The sequence below is a fragment of the Pagrus major genome, chromosome 18, assembly GCF_040436345.1.
Source record: "Pagrus major chromosome 18, Pma_NU_1.0".
Taxonomy (NCBI): Eukaryota; Metazoa; Chordata; class Actinopteri; order Spariformes; family Sparidae; genus Pagrus; species Pagrus major.
Window position 1 is genome coordinate 4204932 of NC_133232.1, and position 27437 is coordinate 4232368.

A 27437-nucleotide genomic window follows, 5' to 3' on the forward strand; every position below is an offset into this window, starting at 1 on the left:
ACTGTCAATTCAATTTAATTCAATTTAAACCTTTATTTAAGCCTCTAAAATCATTGTTAGATGTCAATGTTGTGAGCTCCTGTTAGGCTCGGCACAATGTTGCAGGCAATTTTATCAAGGTCTATTAAAAAATTTTTATAAACAATGAAGAAGTGATATATACAAAGCCCTGAAGTTCTAAAAAAAAATGTTTTCATGTGTGAAACAGAATTAAAAAGTGTTTGTTTTTGTAATACTCATTTTGACCACAAGAGGCTGAAGTTCCAAGTAGGACCAATAGCATCCATGTTCTTCCAGGTGACTTTTAATTTCCCTCTGCACTCTAATCACAAGGTGCATCTACACAAGGCAGAGAAAGAAAACAGCCCTGACTGGGATGCGCAAAGAATAACTTCTAGAGTATGGGAGTATCGTGTGATCTCATAATTGTAGGCAACGTTTTTGTTTTGTCTTTATATAGTAATATCTGCTTTTCCATCTTCTTCTCCTTTTGCTTGAGTAGCACTTAGCTGGTCAAAATGTTGCCTTAGTAAACTTTTCTAATCTTGTATGATTCAGTGTACAGACACAAGAGCAGTTCAGTCATAGAGCCTCGACATGAGTTGCTCCAGTGCTAACGAGCTATGAGTTGTGCACCAACATTTCTCAAAAAGCTATCTATTATGGTGCATTTTATGGAGAATATTTAGAGACAAATTCCAGTTTAATCCATTGCCTTACAGCAAAGGGTGGAAGGCTCAATATACACATAAAAAACAGTGTGTGCAAAACAAACATTTTACCATGAAGCCACAATGATATATATAAATAAATTGTTTATTTTATTCAGGAATATGAGAACATGTTTACTGACAAGTGGTGAAAAAAATATGTTTGTGAATTCATACAAATATGAGATGAATAAATAAGTGATCATAATTCAAAAGGAACCTCCACAGGTATCACATATTTGCAAAAACATGCACTGTCTGTCATGACATTTGCTTGATACCATGTTTGTTGACCGAACCAAAGAGCCAGAGAGATTAATGTGAACTGAGTATGATTCAGGAGAGTGTGTGTCAGATCCCACCAGGTGTTGTGTGTTCAGTGTTCAGACTTAGAGAGACACTGCAGTCCTGGCAGCCTCCAACGATGAGTGTTGCTGTGGATCCTCAGGTCCAACCATTCCTGCTGAGCGTTACCCAGAGCCAGACTGGGAGGACAAAATAAAGATGCTACAGTTTAGTTTGATCACAACAGCACACGTGGGCTTATAATTGTCCCACAAAAATACACTAACACAGAACCATGTGAAATACTTAAAGTGAGGGAGAGGCATTAAGCATCAGTACCTACTCCGAACCACATCACTCAGGAAACGCTGCCTCCATTTAAGAAAAATGTAGTGAAAACTTGCCTTGGAGCGAGGTAGGGCTCTGCGGGGGTGGATGGATCCACTGGAGGGAGGTCAGTGGTCTCAACTGAGGGATCAGACTGAGTCAGGTCCTCACCCTCCATACACCTCAGGTTTGTTATACTGCTTCCCACCACTGCATCAATGCTGTCTCTGCTGGTGTTGGATGGACCTGAGGAGTCACACAGTTTAATGCCTGTGGGTTCTTTTTTTTTCTTCATTAAACAAATTAATTACTGCATCAACAAACAAGAAACAAAAAGCAAGAACAACTAGTTTGCTTAAATAGAACATAAAGACTACGTCAGTGTCGAATCAAATGCAGAATTAAATATCAACTTGAAGTCAACTGTCAATAGATACAGGTACGACCCCTAGCTGTTGACATTTTTTCACCCTAAAATACTTTCCCATCTGTGTGACGTATGACTTCAGTTGCACAACAGTACAGGGTCTCCGTTGTCAGAGGACAACTTGCAATGCAGACTGGTCAGACCAGAGCACACTTTTCCACCAGAGTTTCTGGATTTTAACACATCGCTTTAGCTTTGCATGGATGAGTCTTACAGTCACTTTCATTTGTAGATGTAGTGAACTGACTGCACCAACAACGATTTTCCAAAGCGTTCCCCGGCCCATTTTATATAGTGATATCTTTTATACAATCATATTGGTTTTTATTAAGTGCCGCCTGAGGGATCAAAGGTCTTGGTCATGTCGACATTGGATTTCAGCCTTTCAGCAAGACCACAAACCAAGATTCTCTGAATCTTTTCATGATATGGATTGTAGATGGAGAAATCCCTAAATTTATTGAACTGTGCGTTGAGGACCATTTTTCTTAAACTGCTGGACTATTTGCCCATGCAGTTTTTAACAAAGTGGTGAACCATGCCCCCATCCTTGCTTGCTGTGAATTTGAAGTGAATTTCAGGCTTGAAAGATACAAGCTGCTCTGGCAACATGGGGCAAGAACACAATGCAGCCACTTATAGTAGACACTTGGGGTCATGCTGCCAGGAGAGCAATGAAGTCTTGTTTAGCTAAGAGCCCCACAGAACTCCTGCATATAGTTTGATAGAGTAAGAATTGAGAAGACTCATTTCCCCAAACAAAGGCAAAAATACACTGAAAAATGGCATTTAAAAATCTTAAAAGCAACTTGCTTTTCCAAGGCCAGTGTCCTCATTACTACGGATTATCCACAGATCACACATTCAGGGGTTTCAAGGAACTGCTTTGTGCAGAATAAACAGTGCCAATGACGTGCGACAAAAAGATTGATGTCATTAGATGTCAAATCACTTTGTGGGTGGGCCAGATATTACCCACTGACTGCTATTTTCTAACTTACATTTACATTTAGGGCATTTAGCAGACGCTTTTGTCCAAAGCGACTTACAGTAATTCACACATACATTCATACACTGATGGCGGTGGCTGCCATTCCATGAATCGAACCAGCAACCTTCCGATAACAAGATGCTGGCTCTAAATTTCCAGACTTTAAATATGCTTTAATTCCTCAACTTTTTCACTGAGTGGTGTGATACTCACAGCAGCGTGTGAAAGGCTCCCAGGCTCTAGACTGTAGGTATGGTTTGGCTTGTGGCTGCTGGAGCAGACACACCACTGCTGAGTCCACTTGCTGAAAAACCCTGCAGACAGAGAGATGGATTACCCAATCTGCTCACATAAAGCAGAATGGAAACTGATCACCACAGGTATAGGATCTCTTCCCCTTTGCATTAATTTACCAGCAGGGATGAAAGTAACAAATTCAAATGAGTCAAACAAAAAATTCATGATAACCATTTTGAGAATAAAACACATGAAAGATGCCAATTAGCAGCTGCAGCAGAGCAAAAGCTGTTGGTGTGTCTGCTACTGCAGGAGTGCAGTTCTCCAGAGAGTTCTATGTCCAGGTTAGTGACACCAAGCAGTGTGACTCTCTGAAACCACTGCACTGCCTAGCAACTCTGTACGTGTGCACAACGTGGTGCGTACAAACTGTGCAGGTCTCCTGCTGATGTAAGGACCAGATTTTTTGGTCTGAGAATTGAAGCCAATGTGGAAGTACCAAAAGAAATGCACTTCCGCAAATGGCCACTTATTAGAGCCCATATTAAAATGCCCAACTTTACAGCAGAAATAATCATGTACAGCCTGGTACAAAAAAAAAGGTTTTGGTCTATTTACCTAATTTATCCTTCATGACAACAGCATACAGGATTCATTTTAATATAACCCACTTGTTTAAATTATATTAAGGCTTAAAGTCATGCATAATTAGGGCTGTGGCCGCTTTGAGTGACAGGTAGCCAGCAGCTGTATGCTCGGCTTCACCTCAGCTAAATCCAGTCACTGAACCTGATCTCTCGGATGTATTTGTGGTGTTGATGCCTTTTGGAGTATTTCAATTCAGATATTGGACACAATATGTCTTTTGTGCAGTTGATTGGACTAAAAGACTGGTGGAGGGACAGAGGCCGGTGTTTCAGATTAGAGAGCAACTCTGTTAGCATTAACCGGCAGACTGCAACTGGAGCTGGCAAGCTCTGAGGAGGACAGCCAGCTGGAGCTTCTAAAACACTGGGAGTTCTAAGAGAGTACAGAGTTTGTTTTTTGTGTACAAAGTATTATGGCTGTTTGGAGCAAATAAACCTGCGGTCAAACTCTTGTGAGTTACGTGAGGTGAATTTAACTAATCTTTATGTTTGAACACAGATAGCTTGTTAGTATTGGCTAGCTTGGTAGCTTCCAGCTAGGTGGGCTTGTATAATTAACTAAGCTTGCTTCAGCACCACCCACGCGACACCTCTTTGCTTATTTTTGTCACGGTGGCTCTGTCCACTATTTTACACAGTCAATGGATGAAATGCAGATTATGATACCGGAGGCTGAGCAGTCCGTTGGTGGAGTTCCGCTGACAGGCCATATTTGTCTGACTGGATCAACTCTCGGATAGAATCAAAGTCCTGCTTCAGCTGGAGAGCTCCCTGCACACTGAGGAGGAGGAAAAAAACAACAGCAATCAGAGATGTAACTGAAGAATGCATCAGTGCGATTACAGTAGTGACTTACTTATCCTGCTCTGGCCTGATGGATACTGACTAGATTCTGAATAGACTAAATAGATTCAACAGTCAGTTTATTGACATAGGAAGTAGGAACATGGGGTGAGTATAACATAAAACAAAGACATGGATTGGAGTTGAAGCCTTGGTATTGCGCCTTTGTGGTATGCGCCTTAAATGTTTGGCTACAGGGGCGCCCCATTCTGTAGAATCCTGTCATTAGTTTGGTGAATAACATTGCGGATGACATCAATGCATGATGCCTTGACCGAAAACATACCTGAATTTGATCTTCTGTTTCAGGATATGTTCCATCCATGCCTCCATGAAAGCTGTCATTGTTATACTCAGTGCTTGGACACGGGCATCATCGGACAATGGTGCCACACCTTCTAAAACCTGACCAATCACAGTCTGAGCTGCCAGAGATGCATATTCACTGGGACTGCTGGGAAAACCTGTGCACCAACAGAGAAACAGAGAAATACACAATTATTAGTACACAATAAATGTGCCAAAAGTCGTGTGAGTATTCCCCTGGAAGCCCAGTATTCATGTTAGAGAAAGTTTGACCCATGACTAAGCCGTGCAGGGATATCAGGCTGTGCTACCATTAATCCACTGAGCCCCGTAACAGGCAACACCATTCTCTAGGCCTGACCTAACTTCCCTTTAAGCTGCATTTAACTACTCTCACCAAAGCAAGTAGACACTCTGCAGCTTGATCCAGCTTTATATCTAAATGTATCAACTAAGGCCAAACTACCATGGCTGGTCCCACTGGCTTGAAAGGAAGTATCATCTGAATGCCATGGCATGCTCATGTTGTCCAACCACTATCGCTGTCTATCTGGTATCTGGTTATCTGGAACTCAAACCAATAGTCACTAGTAAGCAACTCCACTGCTAAGAGAAGCTGTTCTTCAAGTATGTCCCTTGATCTGTCTTACCAAAAGAGGCAGTTAAAAGGGAGTGATGTTCATTTGAATATGTTACAAAAACATGTAGTTTTTTAAACCGATAAACTTTGTTCTGAACCTTCTGAATTTGATGCTTTCAACACCTTTCAAAAGTTGGGACAGGGGCAACAAAGGACTGGAAAAGTTGAGGAATGCTTAACAAACACCTGTATGGAACATTCCACAGGGAAACATGTTTATTGGTATGAAACGGCCATCCTCGAAAGGCTGATTTGTTTAAAAGCAAGGATGGGGCAAGATCTCCACTTTGTGAAAAACTGCATCGGCAAAAGGGTCCAACAGTTTAATTCAATTCAATGCAATATAATTTGGATATTTTGACATAGAATCTACAGAAAAAAACTCTTTAATGTCAGAGTGAAAACAGATTTCTACAAAGTAATGTCAATTAATTAAAAATGTAAAAAAAAGTGTTTGCATAAGCATTCTCCCGGCTCAAGTCAGTATTTAGTAGATGCACTTTTGGCCGCAATCACAGCACTGAGTCTTTGTGGAGAGGTCTCAATCAGGCTTGCACATCTGGACACTGCAATTTTACTCCATTCTTCTTTGCAAAACTGCTCCAGCTCTGTCAGGTTGCACAAGGTTTAACTCGGCCACTCAAGAACATTCGCCTTGTTGTCTTTAAACCTTTTCTGTGTAGCTTTCGCTGTATGCTTCAGGTCATTGTCTTGCTGGAAAATAAATCTTCTCCCAAGTTGTAGTTCTCTTGCAGACTGAATGGTTGTACTCCAGGATTTCCCTTTATTTTGCTGCATTCATTTTACCACCTACCTTTACAAGCCTTCCATGGCCTGCTGCTGAGAAGCATCCCCACAGCATGATCTAAATTACATTGACCACGATTCCATTCATAAATAAAAGGGTAAAACAATTAAGGGATTGAATACTTTTTATAGGCACTGTAGATAGTATATTTCACAGTCTGCTGGGTTAGCCACTTCCCATCATTTTTTGTATAAATGATACCTAAAAATTCATCTTCTGTCAAGTATATCTACAAAACCATCCAACTGGTGCCCCTCTGATAGAGAACGTGTGTCAAAGCAATCAAGACAGTGTGTATTCTCAAATTAAAAGTTGAGTTTCGAGTAGTTTTAAGAGTCATCCTCTGCTAGGGATTAGTAAGTATCTGTTGCATAAATTCATGTCAGATACTGCCCACTAAAAACAGTCCATACCTGTCCTGAGGCTGGGTCTCCAGTGTACAGCAGAAGGCATGGTCCGTTCAAAGATCTCCCCTGACATCCTCTTGCAGTCACTGGAGAAGTTCTTCAGCATCAGAGAAGAGAAGGTCTGATGGATAAAGACACAGAGCTGTAGCATCAGGCTCAGAGTAGAGAAAGCTTTCTTCAAAAGAGTGTAGGTAATGAGAGCCATGCCAGCTCAAGTGCATGCTGTCATTAAAGCAAAAGGGGACAAACCAAATATGAAGATATTCTATAATCTGACATTTTTCAAAGATTCAACTTTTCACTCAAACTGTTAAACTGAAATAATTATTCATACTTACTCATACATAAGAATAATTGGTATAATTGCTAAGGTCAACAGATGTTGTCATTGTCACTAGAACCATCAGACAGATTAGTAGAAAAAAACTGAAAAAAAAGAAGGAAAGAGGTGCAACGTATCACATCCAGAGCTAGTCACAGCCCAAATCATATTTTCTTTAAAAAGCTATTAGAAAGTAAAGATCTCATGTAACTGTTTGTATCACCTCGACGGATGTAAAACCTCTGCCCTGATTGCAACAAATTAAACCAACTATTTAAAGGGTGGTGGGTGTCCCATAAGATGACATGAGCTTATGTGTGGCTCTCACTTGGAAGATCATTTAGATTTATGCCAGCAACACATCCACTTAGGCATGTTTGGTGGTAAGAAAGACTGTTCAAGAGCAGCCCCTGTGCTTTACAGAGAATATTTTACTCTTACTCTCTGCTAGTCAAAAAAATCTATTAACTAATTAAAAAATATTTTGATCCAAAAAAAAAAAAAAATTTGACAGCAGCCTATGTGCGCAGGGCTGACACAATTAACGGCTGAAGCTAAAAAAAAAAATGCACTGGTAAAAGCGTCTTTAAAAGGCTTTAAAGATCAATAAAAAGAAAAAATAATGAAGAGTAGATGTTTTCTGTTTCTTTCCAGATGCCTCCGTTTTTTCAATTGCTATCAGGCATCTGTCAAAACTGAAGGCACATTGTCAAAACCCTTCATGCACACCTTCACCCAATCAGCAAAACAGAAGTCTATGTGGACCGAACTGTGGATCATATTTCATTGCTTTCACACAAAATGCATTTGATGACCACATTTTACAAAAAATATATGAACTCTGACCACATGCTAAACACTATGTATTTGCAGCAGCAGTTTTCAAAACTGTTAAATACATTCAAAGCAGAATAATGGCGAATTTCATGCATTTCTACAAGAAACCATATCAAAATAGAATAGAACAGAATATTTATGATACCGTAAATCAATAATAATTTCAGCGGAATGCAATTTTAGCTGAAAGCCTACAGAGGTGTCTATTTTTAGTGTTTAGAGAGGGAGAACAAGAACCCCCACAGTGCTGTACATTGTGAGTGGTTATACCATACATGTTGTTGATAGGTGTTTTTTTAAATGAATATTATTGTGGCCCAGCTCTCATTCCCCACAAATACAGACATTTTGTCACGTCCCTTGGTGTCTCACACAGAAGTCGAAGGTACCATTCATTATCTGTATGAGACACAAAAGGGTTTACATAAAGTAACTCCAATGTAAACCCATCTTGGGCAATATGAGATGATCAGAGCTCCACCTGACATAAAGAGGGACAAAGTCCCAAGATGGGCTGGGGTTGATTGGTGGGTCACACACAGCACCTTCATCCAGAAGATTTGTGTTAAACAAAGGGTCCTTTTTAGATGGTCTATAATGCAAAGTAAGGCACACAGTGCAAAGGGGTCGATTTAGACTCTGAATTAGTCATGGGAGTGTTTGGAGTGGAACATAAAGTGAACCAATCCAATTTCCTTCTCTCATTTCCTTTAAGAGCCAGGTGTGCCAGGAGGCAGAAGGTCCAGCAGCCGAGGATCGACGAGTGCCGCTGTGTAATATGTACCAGGTCCCAGCGCACTCGGCTCTTAAAGGGAATAGGAGATGACACTCGGATTGGTTTGATTTATGTTCCGCCCAAAACACACCCATGACTAATTCAGAGTCTAAATACAACCCCTTTGCACCGTGCACCGCAATATGCGCCCAGATTATCGGCCATTTAACTAGCAAAATTGACACGCCCTCAACACACTAGCACCATAAAAGTTACATTAAAGTTCATGCTTCCTGTTGTTAGTGATTTCAGCATCAATGAATGACAATGTATGCTCTCTGAGTGAGAACCTATGCCAGTGTTGTATAAAGAGTTTTGTTAACGTTGTCTCTATACTGACTGATGCAATAGCATCTTTCACCTTTCCTGTTATGTAAATGGGACAGGGTCCAGTCCGTTCTGGTCCATGGCTAAAATGTTATTTTTGTTTGTTTCAAAGTTTTTACATCCTATAAATATTACATATTTATAGCCCATTGTTGAAGAAGGTATAAACACACCCAGTAGGCTGCTTGGCTCTGATGATGAGTTGATTGATTATTTTGAGTGTTTAATTAATTAATTTAATTAAAATTTAATTATATTTTATTTACATTGATGTACCATCAGTGGTGGCGTTGATATTTATTTTGGTTTCAATTTGATGACAGTTCTGTAATTCTTTTCTCCAAGTGAGGATATTGTGGCGATCTCCATGTTTTATACTAGGGGATGTGCAAAAGTACAATTTTAGGAACTGTTCCTCCTACTGAAGTGCTATGTTTAGTCTGTCAAATATGATGCTGTTGAATGTATGAAAGTTCATTCTTGACCATGGACACAGGTCAACATAACTTGTTTGTCAGTTGACTCTAATGTGTTGCCAGTCTTGACTTTAATCCATACAATCCTAAAAACTGGGATACCCTCCACACAACAAAACTAAACACAGCTTCCACTGCTCTACAAGAAGAGCTTGGAGAAGAGTCAGCATTCTAATGAGTTTGGAAGACACTCGAAGAAATCAGAGAGGTCACCTGCAGCTTGGACACAGCACTGTCAAGTGCTTCAAGTTGCAGACTCAGCAGAAGCTGGTTGTGGTTATAAAGAGTGGAATGATGACCACTGTCCGTCTTCATCATCAGTGACTTAGTCTGATGCACCATCATCTCTAATGATCCTGTCAGCACCTGCAGAGACAAAAAAAAGAACACGTCACACATTGAAGGGCTACAAGGCAAAAAGCCAAGCTATAAGGAAAGTGGATGTTGACCTGCTATGACAACCACAATCACTTCATAAGCTGACTTAAATAAAGTATGTATAATTTAATTTTTTCTTCATACTTTTCACACAACAGTGGAGCTCTATGACACAGAGGAATACCACATATCGGACGTTGATACACAGACAATTATTTTAGTAGGACCCGTTTGTTGTAGATTTGGGTCTTTTCACGGTAATGCTTCTCATAATAAAATACCAAATAACACTAGGCTTATCCTATAAAAGAAGTGTGTACTACATACACTTGTAGACAAAGTGCTGTGAAGTTCACTTTACTGCATGTCTGATCATCCCTGCATCAAGACAAACAGGATTTTTCAAGTAATGTAACTATTGGATTTGCTATTGTCTAAAACATATAAAAGTGACTAATATAAATGAGTAACCTACTTTGAGGTCTCCCTGTGTTATGAGCAGGAATTTGTTGAGGCTCCACGAGGAGAGGAACTGGTAAGCCTTAGATATCACCCAGACTGTAGACAGTTGTATTGTTGCTAATGCCAAGCTGACAGTGAGTCTCTGGAGAGTGAGCCTGGATGGGAAGAGGCTACCTGGGAGGGGGTAGAGAGAGAGGGCGATGTTTTATTGCTATTGTGGCGAGTTAGTTAGTTTGTGGGTAGAGAGATAGAAGACCTAAACAGCAGCTTTATCATGACAACAGACCAGAGATGTAGGCTTTGTAAATTGGACTATAAATCAATACAATAATAATCATCATCACACTGACACCAAATATTTATTCTGAATATCAAGACCCATTTTCACCATCTTTATAACCAGCTAAAATGCAGTTACAACATCAACATGTCACAAAACACAAAGTTGTGTCATCATTTTTATGATTCTTCCATTCGTAGGTTGAAAGAGAGAAGATATTGATTGGTGTACACGGGGGTGTTTCAACATAAATGAAGCTGTAAATGAAGACACTGTTAAGCATTATACCTCTGACTACTCCAGTGGGACTTGTTGAGTTTGTTGCAGAGCTCATTAAATAAATATGAGGCTTCACAACGGAAAAACACCTGGGACGGTCATGAACCTGAAGGTTGGTGGTTTGATTCATGACAGCTGCAGTGAAATTACGGTCAAATAGGTTATTGCAGAATCTGCAATGGAGACCATTTTCATCCTCTACAATGTGCAAATAATTGCATATCATTTTGGAGCCTGACTAAGAGTCCACATCCAGATTTCTCATTTGCAAGCAAGTAATTCAAATCATGGCCATCTATAGTCTTCAAACAGTCATTTAAAAAACAGTTAAATCAGTTATGAACATCTTTTTGTTGGTGACCATAGACGTTTTTCAAAAGAACGTCCTTTGAACAGAAAAATGTTCATTGGGCTGTAACAAGAAAACACAGTTTGAGTCTCTGTCAGAGCTGCTTCTAAGTCTTTTGGACCAAGTCCATGTCAAGTCAGCAAAAGTGCAACTGAGCAAAAAAACCCTGATGAGTGTCTGCCTGTGTGGACATCATAGTGTTTCTATACATCATTGCCCCTGGTTTTGATCTTAACACATCTCTGCTTGCTCACATTAGAACCAGAATCAGTGCCGATCCTGAATGTGTCTAATATTTTAGCAAAAGCTTTAAACTGCCACCAATTATCCTGTGTGCAGCACAGGAGCCTTGTATTTCTGCCACAATATTATGCATTGCCACTGGCTAACCACAGCAAATGAAGTGGAGATTTAGCGATGATGATGCTGTTTCAGTGACAAAGAGGCATGCACTTGAGTCAAATCATTTTTATTACTGTATATAACTCTAGTTGTGCCTACAGTGATATACTGTGGAGGTAAATCATATTTTTCCCAGGATGGGGGGACAAAAGATCTTCATTGACTGATTTTTCAGGTCATGTAGACAGATTTTCATCAGCAATAGTGGTTGTTTAACAATGAAAAAAACTCCCCTGTTCTTATGCTACTTATGTCTTTTGTTGTGTTTGAAAGTTACCCAGTAGTGGAATTTACATAAGTGTGCTAATTAAATCAGATGGTATTTTGCACAAATGATGTAGCTGGTGCTGTTGATGTGACTGCATGATGCTGTGGTAATATTGTGTATGTCATCTTACCTGAGGACCTGCTGTTTGAGTGATTGCAGCACAGAGATGACATAAGAGGAGGGGATAGCAGTAGGAAGTGCTCCATGGTCACTGACATCATCACGCTTCCATCTTGCTCAGATGAGGGGATCACAGAGTTCCTGGCTTGATTCACACCTGTGAAACACTTGTCTTTCAGAGCTGAACCTATACTTCTGCACACCACTGAAAAAAGTCAGGAAAACAGAGAGAAAGACAGCGTGACAAAATAACACAGCAGAAAAACTGATAGAGGCTTGTTTATCAATCAATTCATGAGTTTTTAACGCTTTTATTAAAAAATGATCTTAAGTCCAGATCAAAGTTTAACACTTGTGTTGGGGGTCACGCGTTACAAGGTAACACATTACATTTGTACTTAACGCAGTGGTGTATTGTGTTACTGTTCCTAAATTTTGTGATGACATTACAGTTACTAATCAAACATTATGTTGTTACTTGTGTAAGACAAGTACTTCAATAATCTGCATAATGGGCGGACAGAAAAAAATCCTCAAACGAACAATCGCCTGAACTCTCCCGATATGGAATTCAACACAGTGACACCCTCTAGTGTGTCTTAGGAGAGACTCAGCCTGGACACTGGTCAATGAGGACAGTGTGCTGAGGACAGTCTGTGGAGGAACCGATGCTGTGAGAGACTCTTAATGAATGATAAACACGTCAAATTAGCTGCACTAGTTTACTTTAAAGCCATAGTTTGGTGAGTGAGCGTCTCAAGTGAGTTTGTTTAGTGTGTTTGACACGTTAAATGCAGTTCATATGACATTAAAACTTTTTTTTTTTTCCATCATCTAATGGTGTTAGGAGGGCCAGCCTCTTGTTGATATACAATGGGGTCCAAAAGTCTGAGACCACATTGAAAATCTCTTGTTGTCACATAAACCTGTGAATAATCAGAAACTCTGAGGATTCATAAAGTAAGTATCATACTGCAGCAGGACAATGAGCCCAAACACACCTCAAAGCTTTGACAGAACTACTTGAAGACCAAAGAAGACCAAGGAATCCTAACTGTCACAGACCTTTTACTTGTTGAGTCCATGCCAGCTCGAGTGCTGTCTTTAAAGCAAACCAAATACTAAGATATTCTAAAATTCATGGACATTATTCCAAGACTCAGCTGGTAAACTGATATTATTTCATTATAACTGATATTATAATGAAGAATATACACATTTGAAACAAATGCAAAATACAAGTGTCTTGAATGTTGGTCATAGACTTTTGGATCTCAATGTATGATTCGGGGGCAATTAGGCCAATACTTGCATACTAACACAAGATCTTTCTGTGAAGTGCTGTTTTCTGTGGGCTTTGTGGTATTACATTATTAGAAAGCATAAAATATCTTGTGTATGTCCTCCTCCTGTCCTATAACTGAGTGACAATGCATCTTAGGTGATTTTGCAGAGTGACGCAAGAGTAATGTTACAAGTAGTGTAATAAATTACTTCTTACAGGGAGTTATTAAGTGGTGTGTGCGTGTGTGTGTGTGTGTGTGTGTGTGTGTGTGTGTGTGTGTGTGTGTGTGTGTGCGCGCGCGTGCGTGCGTGCGTGCGTGCGTGCGTGCGTGCGTGTGTGTGTGTGTGTGTGTGCGTGTGTGCGTGTGTGTGCGTGCACTTACCATGGTCCCACTGACGATGTGCTGTAAAGGCAAACAGGTACAGACTGAAGTCCTCGAGCATGACTCTGCAGTCCTTTGGAACTAGATCTGCGACAAACAGCACAAAACCCCAGGAGGTCATGTAGTCATTCATGTCCAGGAGAAACAACTAACTTTTAGCATGAAGATCTAAAACAAAGACTATGTAGAAACCATATGCAGTCAATCCAACAATGGACAATCTTGCAATCACGAGAAATAACTACGGATTCTGACAATCGCCTAAAAATAGTCCCGGATCAGCAGCACTTGCCCCTCCCTTATTATCACCACTGAGGTGCCCTTGAGCAAGGCCCTTAACCGTGACTGCTCCAGTGGCCGACAGATAAGACTGTGGTTGTACTGAAGAGCTTCCAGGTGTGAATGGGCAACTGTGTGAATGTGATCAGGGCGTTCCTGAAAAATAGAGCATTGCTCTCAGTGAGGCTTCCCTAAATAAATTCAAGGTAAAAAACATATGTATGTTTTGAATATTGTTCTACTCTTTACATTCACTGTGTTAACAGGGTAAATTAATAAAAGGATTATGCTTTTAAAACTCTTTACAACATGCATGCAACTGACGTGATATTATTAAGTCTCAGCTATCTCCTAAGATACTGTCATTTCCGTCTCATAATGTCACTGAATTCAGCATTAACTGTTCACCTGAACAATTAATGATATAGTGTATGGTATCATTGTAATCCTTGACCATCAAAACATAGGGGTAGACGTCACCTTTTCTAAGTTATCATGTCTGGTTCAGGAGATATGATGCAAAATACATAATTCAGTTATTGCAGAAAAGTAAAATGGCCACCATGGCTGCAATATGACATTTTTGCAATGGCTTCATATCTGAAAATGTACAACTGTACCAAGTTTCACGCTTCTATGAAAAATCACCTGAACCATCTAGTTTCATTATCACAACGTAACTGAATTCACCATTAACTGTTAATCTGAACCATTTATGGCAGGAAGCTCAGAGAGTATGAAATTGTGAAATAAAACCACTGAATGTAAGATTCAGACCCATATACTGCATATAAAGTATATATGATTTTAGAATAGGAGTTGTATATACATATAATTGTAAAAAAAACAACAGTTTCCCCAGGGGATGAATAAAGTATTTGTGATTATGATTCTGAAATGAAGTAATCAATTGAACTAATAATTAATTAATTAAAAGACAGATAAAGAAATTAATAAATAAGTATTGGCAGTTGCAAATACTAGTGACTGTGTTGTAAGACATGTAAATGATTCCACACTGTTCAGAATGTGACTGGACATTATCATCTTACCTGTCTTTGAAGCTTGAATGATCCTGTGAAGGATTTGGAACCCCCTGCAGCTGTCTTGAAGGTTGATGCTTCCTGCAGAGTATCCTACTTGTGGCATATGAAGCTGCAGCCACAGGGCTTTGCTGCAGAGAGTCCACAGCAAGGTGTGGTACTGTTCAACCAGATCAGCAAACACCAGTGACTGACCAAGGTCCAACCACTGTACAGAGTGAGACCAACGAAGACAGTCTGGCTCTACTGTTGTCCCTTCTGCTCCGACAGGCTCCTTTTTCTCTGGGTCTCTGTCTCTCTGGAAGTCTGAGCTAAAGGACAAAAACAGTTATCATGTGCAGTTATCACATAATGACTGGGTACATGCAACTGTCAGTGTGGCCACCTTAAGAGCCAAAAAAGCTGAATATTCAGGCTGCTTATAAACAAAGTGGTGTACAGTGAAATGTGACAGGAAATCACTACTGGACAGGAATACAAGTGCAACTGAACATATTTCTGGCCACATTGCAAGATGTACAGTTAGTTAATTTATTATTTAAAGAGGCGTGCATATGAAGAGGGACCTGGACAACAAACATGTAGCATGTATGTGTGTTTATACATGTACATGTATAAAGACATCTAGCAGGTAACCCATAGCATCATAGGCTACAAAAGCAGGAGCACCCCCATCATGTGTCAGGCCACGCTGCCGGATGAGCTGAACACATTTAATGCTCGCTTCGATCTCCTCAACAAAGACTCAGCTGTTAGGTCTACTCTGCCTCCAAAGGACAGGCCATCGTCAGTAAGCACAGCCTATGTGAGAAAAATCCTGCTGAGAGATAATATAAATAAGGCTGCTGGTCCCGATAACATCACTGGTCATGTACTAAAAACATCAACTAACATTTTTAACAACTCACTCTCACAGGAGACTGTTCCCTCCTGCCTAAAGAGAGCCACCATCCCTCTACCTAAAATGTCTGCTGTGTCTAGTCTTAATGACTACCACCCTGAAGCTCTCACCTCCATCCTGAAAAAGTGTTTTGAGAAACTGGTTCTCCAGCACATCAAAGACAAAATCCCAGTCAGCCTTGACCCTCACCAGTATGCTTTCAGAACCAACAGATCCACAGGGAATGCCATATCTACTGCCCTTCACTCTTCATACACCTGGAGAATACAAACAGCTACATCAGGATGCTGTCTGTTAACCGGGGCTCAGCATTCAACACAACCTCACTCATGAAACACTACTGTGAAGTATGATACCACCATCACTGGCAGCATTTCAAACAACAATGAGAGTGGAAATTTCAGGGGAAATTAACACACAGAGAACAATCACAGTCAAAGCCTCACATCCCTGTCTACATCAGTGGAGCTGAGGTGGAGCAGGTGAACAGTTTTAGGTTCCTGGGAATCAACATCAAAGCTATCTTGGTCATCACACATCACCACCCTGGTAATAAAAATAATTTTATAAAAACTAACAAAAATGATCTACTTCCTACAGAAACTAAGGAAGGCTAAATACTGATGCCAAGTTCTCATCAACTTTTACAGAGGAGCAATAGAAAGCATCCTGACTGGGAACATCACAAACTGTCATGGTTCATCAAGGCTCTACAGCGGGTGATTAAAACCACCAGAACATCACTGGTACCATCTACAGAGCATCAGTGACATCAGTGAAGTGAGATGTCTGCACAGAGCCCAAAGATACTAAAAGACAACACCCACCCAGCCACAGTCTGTTCACCCTGCTGCCATCTGACAAAACATACAGAAGTATCACAGTTGTGTCATGAATATTTTTCTTGAGTTCAACTACAGTGGGACAATTTGGACTCATAAAAATGTCATTAAGTGTTATTACTTTGTAAAACGCTTTGGTAAAGGTATCATGAAAAGTGTTCTCAACCTCAAGTTTATTATAACTCCCTAAATTACATGTGTACTTGAGCCCTATCATTAAACTGGCCTTGTAACATTTAATGACATCTTCTTGACAAACCCAGCTTGTACCACTTACTTGAGGTCAATAAAATGTTTCATGACCCTGTTGCCAAAGCTTTTGACACAGTATTAACACTTAACATTTTAATGACAACACCAAGTCCAAAATGGCCCACTGTAGTTGAGGTCAAAAAAAATATTCATGACACAATTATAGTGGTCTCATGACTTCCAACGTCAAAACCACACGACAGTTTAATGTAATGTTAACGCATAAAGTTACATCGTTTCTTTAAGGTTTATAATTAGGCTTCCTATGACATGTTTATGACAGGTTGTGTTTGTTTTGGCTTATTTCAAGTTGCCATAACATAGACATCAATGTCAACAAAGTTATAAACAATCATTAAGACTCCTTCACGTTCATGACAGGCGTTATGTCAGCCATAACTTAACATACAATAAGATGCAACTACTTTTTTCTACTGCTCAGTTCTCCTGTTAGGTCTGACTCACAGGTACTTTATTGAAGGCCAGAACTTGTCTAAGGTCAGAAGTGATTCTATCTGTTCCATCATAATTAAGGCCGGACGGAAAGCCTGCCATCTCAAAGGGCAGATACAAAAGAATATGGCTGAGTTTATGTCACACCGCGGTACAAAAGCGGTCATGTTCACAAGTTTGTTGAGCACATAGTGTTTATGGTCATAGGTTTTGGGCTGCATGTGAACTTTCAGTAGTGACCCTGAGTGGTAATGGGATGCAATAAGCACAATTTAGACTATAGAATAAGGTTACAAGCTATTATTCATTCAAATGGGGATCACAGCGAACATTTCAGAGACTCTCTCCTGGATGGCAGTCATGGTATTGCACCCTTTGGTCTCATTAAAATGATGAATTCACTGTGTGAAGTGGACATAATAGTTTATGCAAGTTACAAAAGTGTTTAATTCTGTTGTCAGAATTGCCATTTCAGATGATCTGACACGCGATTTGTTCAAAAGTTTTGGACGTCTAACAACAGAGGACAAACATCAACACAACAGACAGTGGCTGATTATTGGACATTACCTGACAGTGGCTTCCGGCCTGGCTGTTGTTTCCAGTTCAGTCCATTCCTGCTGAGTTCCTTCCACATGTCGCTGCTTGTTTAGCTCTGTGCTCAGTTGATTCATTTCCACTGAATCAGTTGTATTTATGATTTGTGCAGCTGGAATCATTATGTCAGTTTGTCTGTTTGGTACCGACACATTATTTATTGTATTTGGGAGCAGTTGTTCAGTTTGTGCCTGTCTTTTAGGTGTATGTGATACCAGTGGAGTAAGCAGGTCGTTGGGGGGAACTAGCAGCTGAAAAAGTAGCTCTACTGAGGAATGGTCCTGATGGCAAACACCTGACAGAGGCAGGTCTGAGAGTTGATGGAAGGTGGCTGGAGAGGATGAAATGGTCTGCAACAGTTCACAGTTTTCAAAACCAAGCTGTCTTTCAAGATTTGGATGGACTGAAAGCAAAGCTTCTACACTGGTCTGGGTAGGACCAGTCTGGAACATGTATGTTTGGCACTGACTGGATTGGTCTTTGTTAGAGCCTTCTGTTCCACGTTGGACAAAGGTAGGCTTGGCAAATAGAGGATGGTGATTTACTGATATAGTACTGTCCAGCTGAAGGTCAGGGACATAAACAGGAGGAGTTTTATGGCAGGTATAATGAGGCGACTGCGAAGGGGAGTGATGATGAATAGAGAACAAAGGAGAGGAAAGGTACGTATGCTGCAGTTGTTTCCAGGTCCACTCAGATCTCAGTGCGGAGGTCCCACAGCTGGCCCTGGCTACCTGACTAACAGAACTATCAGAACATTTGTAGGCCTCATATTTGGGGTGGACCTGACAGATGTGACAGCTCTGGTCAGAGGCCCAGCAGTGCAGCTGCTTGGCTATCATGTCTGCATGATGAAGTGCTAAAATCATTGTCAGCTCTTTGACTGAGAAGGCAGCAGGGTGATGCCCTTTGCTGTTTGGAAGACTAGAATCCAATGTGGAGTAATGTGGCTGCTGTAATACTGCAGTCCTCAGCTGGGTGGTGCTGTGCTGCGCTCTCTCCCACACTGCCTGGTTGTAGAGGCGTGTGCCAGCTAAAATATCCTCCAGTACTTCTCTTGGAACAGATTCTAATTTAGTCTGGGCTACAGCAGACAGTATGACATACATAAAGTGTTCCACCAGAACCAGCGCCTGCAGACCAAGTAAGTCCAAAGTCTGTTTGATTTCCACCAGAAGCCTAGACTTCTGGACCAAAGCAGACCTCAGATAGTAGTCAGAGTGGACTTTGGAGAATAGACAAGACCAGTGGTTGAGATGGACCCGGAGCTCCTGGCTAAGTGAGCCAAGACCAACGTTGAATGAAGACCAGCTGGACGGGGTCTGGAAAGGAGGGGAAAATGCTTGCATTTGTGAATAAGCACCACGAGTATCCTTTGTATTTGTGTTTCCATGTTTGTGCTTACCCAAGCTTCAGTTCTGAAATCGACATGATTCTTCTGTTATTATCTTACTTTGAGAAATACAAACACATTTTTTCATAAAATAAAAATTAAAACTTAAACTGAAATGTCTGCAGTCCTAACCTGGACAAGTGTCAGGTGTGAATTCTTCAGATGATCCTCCAGCAGATGGCTCACTTTGGATATGTAGGCTGCTGTTCTGCGAGCCCTCCTGGTGTACTCATGTATAAAGAGCAGCAGGGACCGCTGCTCCATGAGCCTCCTCAGAGTTCTGTAGCCTCCCTGCAGGAGGGAGGTTGAGGGCATGAGCAGAACACCACCCTCTGCTGGGAGGCCTTTAACACACACCTGATGGGGGTGGAAGAGAGAGGTATGTACTCGGACACAATGACACCACTTCTCCTCCTTCTATTGATTGTTTTTCAAAAGTTTCAATTAATCAAGAGTTCTTATTTGAAAAGCAGTAAAACTAAACTTCCTTTTTACTATACATCATTAATATAAGTTTGTTTTGATAACAACCACACAGTAGTCTGAGCTCATCTGTTACCAACCCACAGAAATACAGCATCTGTTGTCATTCCAGGCTTAACACATAATACTTGGGATTAACGCTGGTCACTGTAGACTTTGTATGAATGTTCTCTCATGTCAGCTATGTCTGATCACCCACAGTGTTTTCTTTGTCTTGTTCCCTTTTTTCTGTCATGTTGCACTAACAAACATTGTACAGGCTTTAATCAAGCAAAGACAATAACAATCAGTGGCAGGCCTCACTGATCACAGTACAAAAACACTCATTTATATCTTTATTCACTGATTTGGGTGAAACTGGATCATATTTTATGGAGACAATGTTTTCTGGTTTTACCTCTTATGTCCGAGCTACAGCTGTGATTTACAGAGTTTCCTGATGAACAGATGCTTTACTTGTTGCTAAAGTAACCGCTAACAGCGGCTAATTGTAACAGATTAGGGTTAGCAGAGTATAGGTCACAGTGTGTCAGTTAATAAATGCAGCAGCTTTTTAGGAGTCCAGTCTCCCCTGTTGTTTTCCAACTGCTGGAAAAGTGAAAACGGGCTGGTATCAACTCTGCCGACAACCAACAAACGTACACAACTGAATACATAACCTCCTTGACAGAGTTAATACTATGTATGCATTATATGACCGTAATAATTAGCGTAAACATTAAATACACAACAGTCACAGAAACAGTTTTCATCCATTTCATCAAAAGAATCATGGACATTTAAAGAACAGTAATGACTGAATTAAAAGTGAGTACTACTGGCTAAAGGTAATTATTTAAGGTGATCATGCTCATCAGCAGCAGAACCTCCTCACGACAACCATGCCCTCTATGTTACAATTTCTTTCACTCAAGGCGTTTCCTTCCAATCGCTACATTGTCAGCATCCCTGCATCCCTGCAGCTCACCTGAGGGGCTCCCATCGGCGCTCCGCCAATCAGCTGCCACTGGGGGGCCACAGTCAGAAGAGCTTGCTGCAGACGCAGGAGACGTGCAGAGGAGCGGGAGGCCAGGTTGTGAGCAACTACAAAATTTCCCTCTTCCTCTTCCTCATCTTGACTGGGGCCATGAAACAGCCACTTCAAACCAGGATTAAAGGTGCTTCTGAGTAAAGTCTCAGCTCGCTGCAAGGAACGGGAGATGGACCTCTGTGACCAGGAACCTGGAAGGAGTGATTAAAAGAGACAACTCACAAACAAGGAAGAGACGAGGAAAACGTGGAAATCAGAGGAAGACTAGGTGATTTTAGTTTCATTTAAAAAGAGGACTTACAGGTTAAATAGATGGTAATAGAAAAAAGATTTCAAACAACAGAAGATGCTTCAGGGCCCATTTGTGACGTAATGTCGCCAACTTTAACCATCGCTGATCCAGAGGGTGGTGGTAATGTACCAAAAAGCAGTTTGCCAACTGCCATTACACAACAAAGGAGAAGCTGCTATGTTGTTCTGCTACTAGAATGCTGGTTCCACTGGTGGTTTTTTCCCCAATAACATTAAAAATGATCAAATTAATGCGATAACAGACAAAATAACAGAAAACAACCAGGATGTGAGGCATTTCATTATGGTGGGTTTTAAACTGGTGCACAAGACCAAACCAAGTGGTTACAAGTGAAAGATAATGTTACACTGTGTTTAACCATGCTACTGTACTAGTGTCCCCGCTACTGACTCGTCCTACTCTGCCTCTGATCTACGGATCATGGCTTCATCATGGATCAGTGGATTCATAATTTATCAGGCAGGAACTGCAGTGATTGTCCACATTGTCAGATGAAAAGAAGTGTTTTAACTGGTGCACAAGGCCAGATGGAGTGAATATGCATTTTGGTCATTCATACTGTTAGTCTGATTGCCAGCTTAAGTGACCACTCTACCATGACATCAGTTTATGTTTCTCCAAAGTTAAATCTGTTTCAACCTTTTTGCCGCAGCCGGTGTGTTTTTTTGTGTCACCCCCTGTAGTCTGGACGGCCACAGCCAAAACATAACGCCTGATTCTGACTGAATGGGCTCTCACAGTGAGGTGCCAGACATTGCTAAAATGTCATGATATAAACTTATCAATGGACAATTTCAGTATTTTAGAATAAAGCCATCTACAGCATACAACAACCGGTGACATTCTTGGGTGTGGGTATTAAACTCAGTACAGTAGCAGGACACAAAACTGTTTGGACTATGGACTTAAGACCTCTGAGGGTGTCCTGTGGTGTCTGGCACCAGGGCGTTTTAAAGTGGATCCTCTGGGTCCTGTATGTTGGGGGGTGAGGCCTCCATGGATCAGACCTGCTCCAGCACGTCTTACAGATGCTCGATCAGATTGGGATCTGGGGAATTTGGAGGCCTGGTCAACACCTTGGGCCCTTTATTGTGTTCCTCGAGCTGTTCCTGAGCAGTGTTTGCGGTGTGTCAGGGCACATTGTCCTGCTGGGGGGCCACTGCCATCAGGTAGTGTTGTTGTGATGAGGGGGTGTACTTGGTCCACAACAGTGTTTGGATGGGTGGTGCGTGTCAAGTGGCATTCACATGAATGCCAGCACCCAAGATTTCCCAGCAGAACATCGCATTGTGATGGAATGATCAATGTTATTCACGTCACCCGTCAGTGGTTTTAATGTTGAGGCTGATCGGTGTATATATGTATCATATAGTTTCATTTCCTGTTAGTATTTGGCAGTTAAGTATAATGAATTTTGTGCTCAGTCCTGATGGCAGCTGACAGTTCTTCCAGCAGCACGCTACAGTGTTGTTCAATGATTGCTTTATCTACTGCTATCACATGTAGTACAGTACCATCAGCAGTCAGGTCCTCTGTCAACACTGAGGAACTGCATCGCCTCTGAAAGACAAAAATGGAAAATATATATTAAAAGTTTTCGGTGCAGTTGTCCATTACAGACTGAGAGCCAAGGGGCCAAGGTACACCATTGGTCTGACCGGCCTAGAGTTGGTATTGCACCATTGGCCGTTGCTCTTGAAAATGAATAGGCGCCAACATTTGTGTCCTCAGGGCCAAGGTGGGAGAGCTTGAAAGTGCTTTGGAGGTGCAGTATTTTTTAAGCTGGGATTCTTTGATTTATTACGAAAAAATGCAGAAGTAATTTATGTGTGAAGTAACTTGTTTGGGAGATAGTTCTTTTGTTATCAACAAATATTGAACCTAAAAATGTCAGGACATGGTAGAGTAGTGGCTCTGGGTGAAGGGAAGGCTGAACCACTTAGGGAGAGAAGCCGACTTGCCGATCTACACTCGACCACAGCCATCAGTGATCCTTAATGTGGTCAGATGTGAAACAGGCTTGAACCTTTCAATCAGAGATGGCAGTGTAATACTGCTATAGGATGCATGTAATTGATTGCTGGGAGCCCAGCACTGTAGTCTGTGGATAACAAGAAATGGCTTTTCCACTCAGCAAGATTCTCCACACCAGCTCATCTCTAACTTAGTATGTCTGCTGTTTGGTGCTGGCAAGATAAGTGTACAGTGTATTTATCAGAGCTGTTTCACTGAAACCAGCTGCCTCCTTCTGAACACAAAAGCATGGAAATGGTCTTTCCAATGATGCAACCCAATCTATGAGCTACAAGATTATAAAAAGCTCCCTCAAGTACCTCAATACAAGCAGCCCTGTTTACATACCACACAGAAAAACAGGGTTAGCAGACCAACATAGATTTGTACTCAGAGTTTTGAACAAAAAACAAAACAAAAAAACAGCTAACCTGCTCCTTTTCTGGACAGAATGATTCAGAATTGTCCCCGTCTGAAAGAGAGAGACAAAACGCACAATCCTCAGTCATCTGATCGTATTCTAAAAAGAAGTTTCTCACCAGTCGTTTCTGCACAGCTGAGGGGAAGCATGTAGTGAGAGCTCAGATGTAGTGAGCAAAGATGGATGATTTAATATGAACTTTTCCCTCCTCCCTGAAACTTTGTGGAACATGTATTGCAAATTAAAAACGTGTCATCCATTTCTCAAACTGTAACAGATGTCCACACACCGGTGACATCACGTTCAGCACTGTAGTCTACACTGCTTGGCTCTACCCAGGTGCAACAGTTTAACGTCACAAGTACGACAACAATGTGCCACACAAAACACATCATCACACCCCTGTTCCAACCTGATGGCTCACCAGGTCACTGCTTTTACACAGATGTGGATTCTGTTCTGTTTCTACCACTGCTGCTAGCTTATAGGCAGAACTACTACACCCCCACTACACATGACTTTTTGACCGTGTGTGTGTGTGTGTGTGTGTGTGTGTGTGTGTGTCTGTGCGTATGTCTGAATCACCTGCTATGAGACCAAGCTCTTCACCAGAATCTTTCAGTATCTCTGGGTTGCTGTGTTCCATCCCAGACAATGCAGCAAAGCTGTGAACAGACATCACTATTAGTAATAATATCAGAATTCGGAGAAAAAAAAAAAGTCAGAACTCAAAATGTTTTTTGCAGGGGCCCTAATCCTGTCTCATTTCTAGTTCGTAGAAATGTTGCCTAAAATATTATCTTTACTTTTTAAGCCTTGATGAAATGTCTACAAAAAGGACCACAATTCAAAGGAATGACAGCAAATTAGAGTATAATAGATATGTTGCATGACAGTCAACAGTGTTCCTTGTTTAGCTAGGTATTTCTATTTCACAAGACTGTATTTATTCTATTCCACCACATTTCAGAGGGGGAAAATTGTACATTTTACGTCCCTCCATTTTATCTGACAGCTATAGTGACTTTACAGATCCACAGTTCATATTCAAAACATATAATTCACTTATAAAGTATGACACATACTGACACATGCATAAGTGAAATACATAATTAAATTAAAATACATCAACTAAAATTCTTTTTCAGATGGTTCTTTTGCACACTTTGTTTATTAAGGTAACATTCAAATGTTAGACTTTTGTTTCTTCTTGTGTATTGTAAAGACGGACTTTTGGAAAAACCCAGACAAACCGAATGTTAATCAGTGGTTCAGGGATCCATCTAATTGCCTTGCTTTGGAGAAACTGACTTGTGCTATCAAAGGAAAACCTGAAGAAATATGGGGACATTTCTTTTTTTATGGAAAATAATCCTCTGGGTCCTGCACTGAGTAACTAAACGTTATGTATAATGTTAAATGTGTTTTTATTGTTTTTTACTGTCCTTTTCGTCATGATCGCTGTTGTTTAAATCAATAACAACAAATAACAATAAATATATTTGTTTTTTAAGGTCAGTTTGTTTATTCTATGATGAGAATGAAGAGAGTTTGTTTAGGGTGATCTTTCTCTTCTGATTAAAATGTCTTCTTCACACTACGTAGTGCACCTATAAAGTATCCTCAATGTCAATGTCAAGACATTGTTCTTACTCAGCATTAGAACTGGTGTCCAAACGTCCATCCCTGGTGCATCCTGGTGGCACAGCAGGACTGCCCGCCTTGTCTTTATTCTTTCATGAGGAGCTGGTAACTTCACATCCACTTCAATGCGTCTCAATAATCCCACACAACTATCCTCAACAGGAGCAACGAGTTAGCCTAATTAGCAAATGACGGCTTTTTGTCCGTGTATACAATTAATGTTTATTGGTTTCTTTCACGAAAACGTCCCCGAAAGATAAGTATCTTATTACTGACTTACGCCTTTTCTAAGGGGAGTTTGTTAATCCACTGCTCACGGGGGAAGAGTGGTTTAAAATAGCAGCTGCTAGCCAGGTCTGAAAACAGGAAATAACAGCAGCCAATCAGGAGGAGACCTCCCCGGTTGTTATGGAAAAGAGGCTTCTTCTTCTTTTGGTGTTTTATGGCGGTTAGCAAACGACTCCTAGGTGCGCATTACCGCCACCTTCTGAGCTGGAGTGTGAATCAGAATGGTATAATACGACTACTGGGAGAGGATCGATAAAAAAGAGAAAAAAATAATTAAATTTAAAAAATAAACAAGAAAAGAAAGAAAAAAACAAATAAAAACTATATTCTTTTAATAAGTCTGGTCTTTTCTAAAAAACAAATATTGCCCTGTACCCTACGTGCCCTGAATTCAGTTGTAATATTTCTGTAATACTAAATTTGATTTGCTCCCTACTGAGCCTGGCTTTTAGAAGCCTCCTTTGTCGCTGACACTTAGGACAATTTATAAATACATGCTGAAACAAACTGTTTCTTGATAATTACACTGTTCACACGTACAAGTTTCATGTTTCCCAACTACTTTCTTCGTACTGTTTAGTCCAGTGTGCCCAAATCTCATTCTTGATATTTTATCTTCTTCTTTTTTACTTCTACTATTTTCTCTCATCCTTCCTTCCTCCCTGTGGATACTGTAGAACACTCTGCCTTTGTTTTCCTTGTTCCAACCATCCTGCCACTTCTTTTTCATTTCTACTTTGATTGTGCTTTTGACTTCAACTGTCATATTTACTTCTACTTTTTTTGTTGCATCTTTTGTGTATTTGTCTGCCATTTCATTTCCGTCTTCACCTATATGGGCTGGAATCCAAGTGAACTTCACATTTACTCCTGCTTTGGTAATTCTACACTAGGTTTGAGCTATTTCCACCAGAATATCTTGTCTTGTTTCTGACTGCATGTTTTTGAGACTGGTTAATGCACTGCTTGAATCTGAACCTATTAGTACTTTGTTTGGTTTATTTCTTTCCACCCACTCAAGTGCTTAAAGAATAGCTACCATTTCTCCTGTAAATACCGATAGTTTGTTACTGATCCTTTTATTTGACATAATATTTAAATCTGGGATGGTGAACGCAACTCCTACTCTGTTGTTAGTTGTCTTTGATGCATCAGTATATACTTCAGTAAATGTTGAATAATGTTCCTCTATATATCTATTAACCTGATTCCTATTTATACTTTTCCCTTTCTTCCTTTCTAAAAGGTGTATGTGTATCTCTATCTTCCCTAATAGCCAAGGTGGGACAATGGAGAACGGTACAGTGGGGCTTAACACTAAAAACAGAGGCTGCTGCTGCTGCTTCTTCTGCTTCTCTAGTTTAATGGCGGATCGCAAACCAATATGTAAAGGTGCATGTCGCCACCTACTGTACCGAGTGTGAAGCCTCACGGTTTCAAGTACTTCTGGTTACATTCTACAATACATGATTAATATTAATAGTACCCCATGTAATGTAATATCCATGTCAAGGAATGGTCCATTACTATACTTCTTCTTTGTTACAGCTCTTAAAATGTCATCTTTTTGTTGTTTATGGATTTCACTTAAACACTTCCAAACTTCTTACCCATTGAATCTGCTTTTTGCTTATTTGTAATTGCCAGATATTCTCCATCTACCTGGAATTTAACAGATTTCCTTTACCCACTCATTTTTTTGACCAGTGACCAAATGTCATTAAGTCAAATTTCTCTGCCTATGGAGGAGCAGAATTGTCTCCAAGCATTCTTCTTGGATGACTTAATTATTTCTGTGCCATAGCTCTCTTTCTTTGATAACCAATGAGATTATCTTGACTTAAATGATTTTAAGTTGCACATCCTCCACCTTGTCTTCCAATTCTATCATATCTAACATAGTCCAGAGGATATG

The 27437-nt window shown here is 40.5% G+C and overlaps 1 protein-coding gene across 2 annotated transcripts; it reads right to left on the reverse strand.

The window, feature by feature from the left end:
* Positions 1 to 795: 795 nt before the first annotated feature.
* Positions 796 to 25576, reverse strand: ccdc142 (coiled-coil domain containing 142). 2 transcript variants are annotated; one of them, XM_073487704.1, is made up of 18 exons: positions 25244 to 25576; positions 24176 to 24255; positions 23601 to 23641; positions 22671 to 22716; positions 20781 to 21034; positions 19463 to 19687; positions 17911 to 19259; positions 14902 to 15203; positions 13571 to 13657; positions 11914 to 12108; positions 10219 to 10379; positions 9579 to 9731; positions 6635 to 6749; positions 4754 to 4931; positions 4291 to 4402; positions 2954 to 3054; positions 1400 to 1568; positions 796 to 1195 (listed from the first exon to the last, which is right to left on the reverse strand). In XM_073487704.1, the coding sequence occupies exons 2-16, from the start codon at positions 24234 to 24236 to the stop codon at positions 2980 to 2982; spliced, it is 3354 nt and encodes a 1117-aa protein (XP_073343805.1). In that variant the 5' UTR covers positions 24237 to 24255; positions 25244 to 25576; the 3' UTR covers positions 796 to 1195; positions 1400 to 1568; positions 2954 to 2979. The 2 variants fall into 2 exon arrangements, with proteins under 2 accessions (XP_073343805.1, XP_073343806.1); XM_073487705.1 differs by lacking the exons at positions 22671 to 22716; positions 23601 to 23641.
* Between the last annotated feature and the right edge of the window lie 1861 nt (positions 25577 to 27437).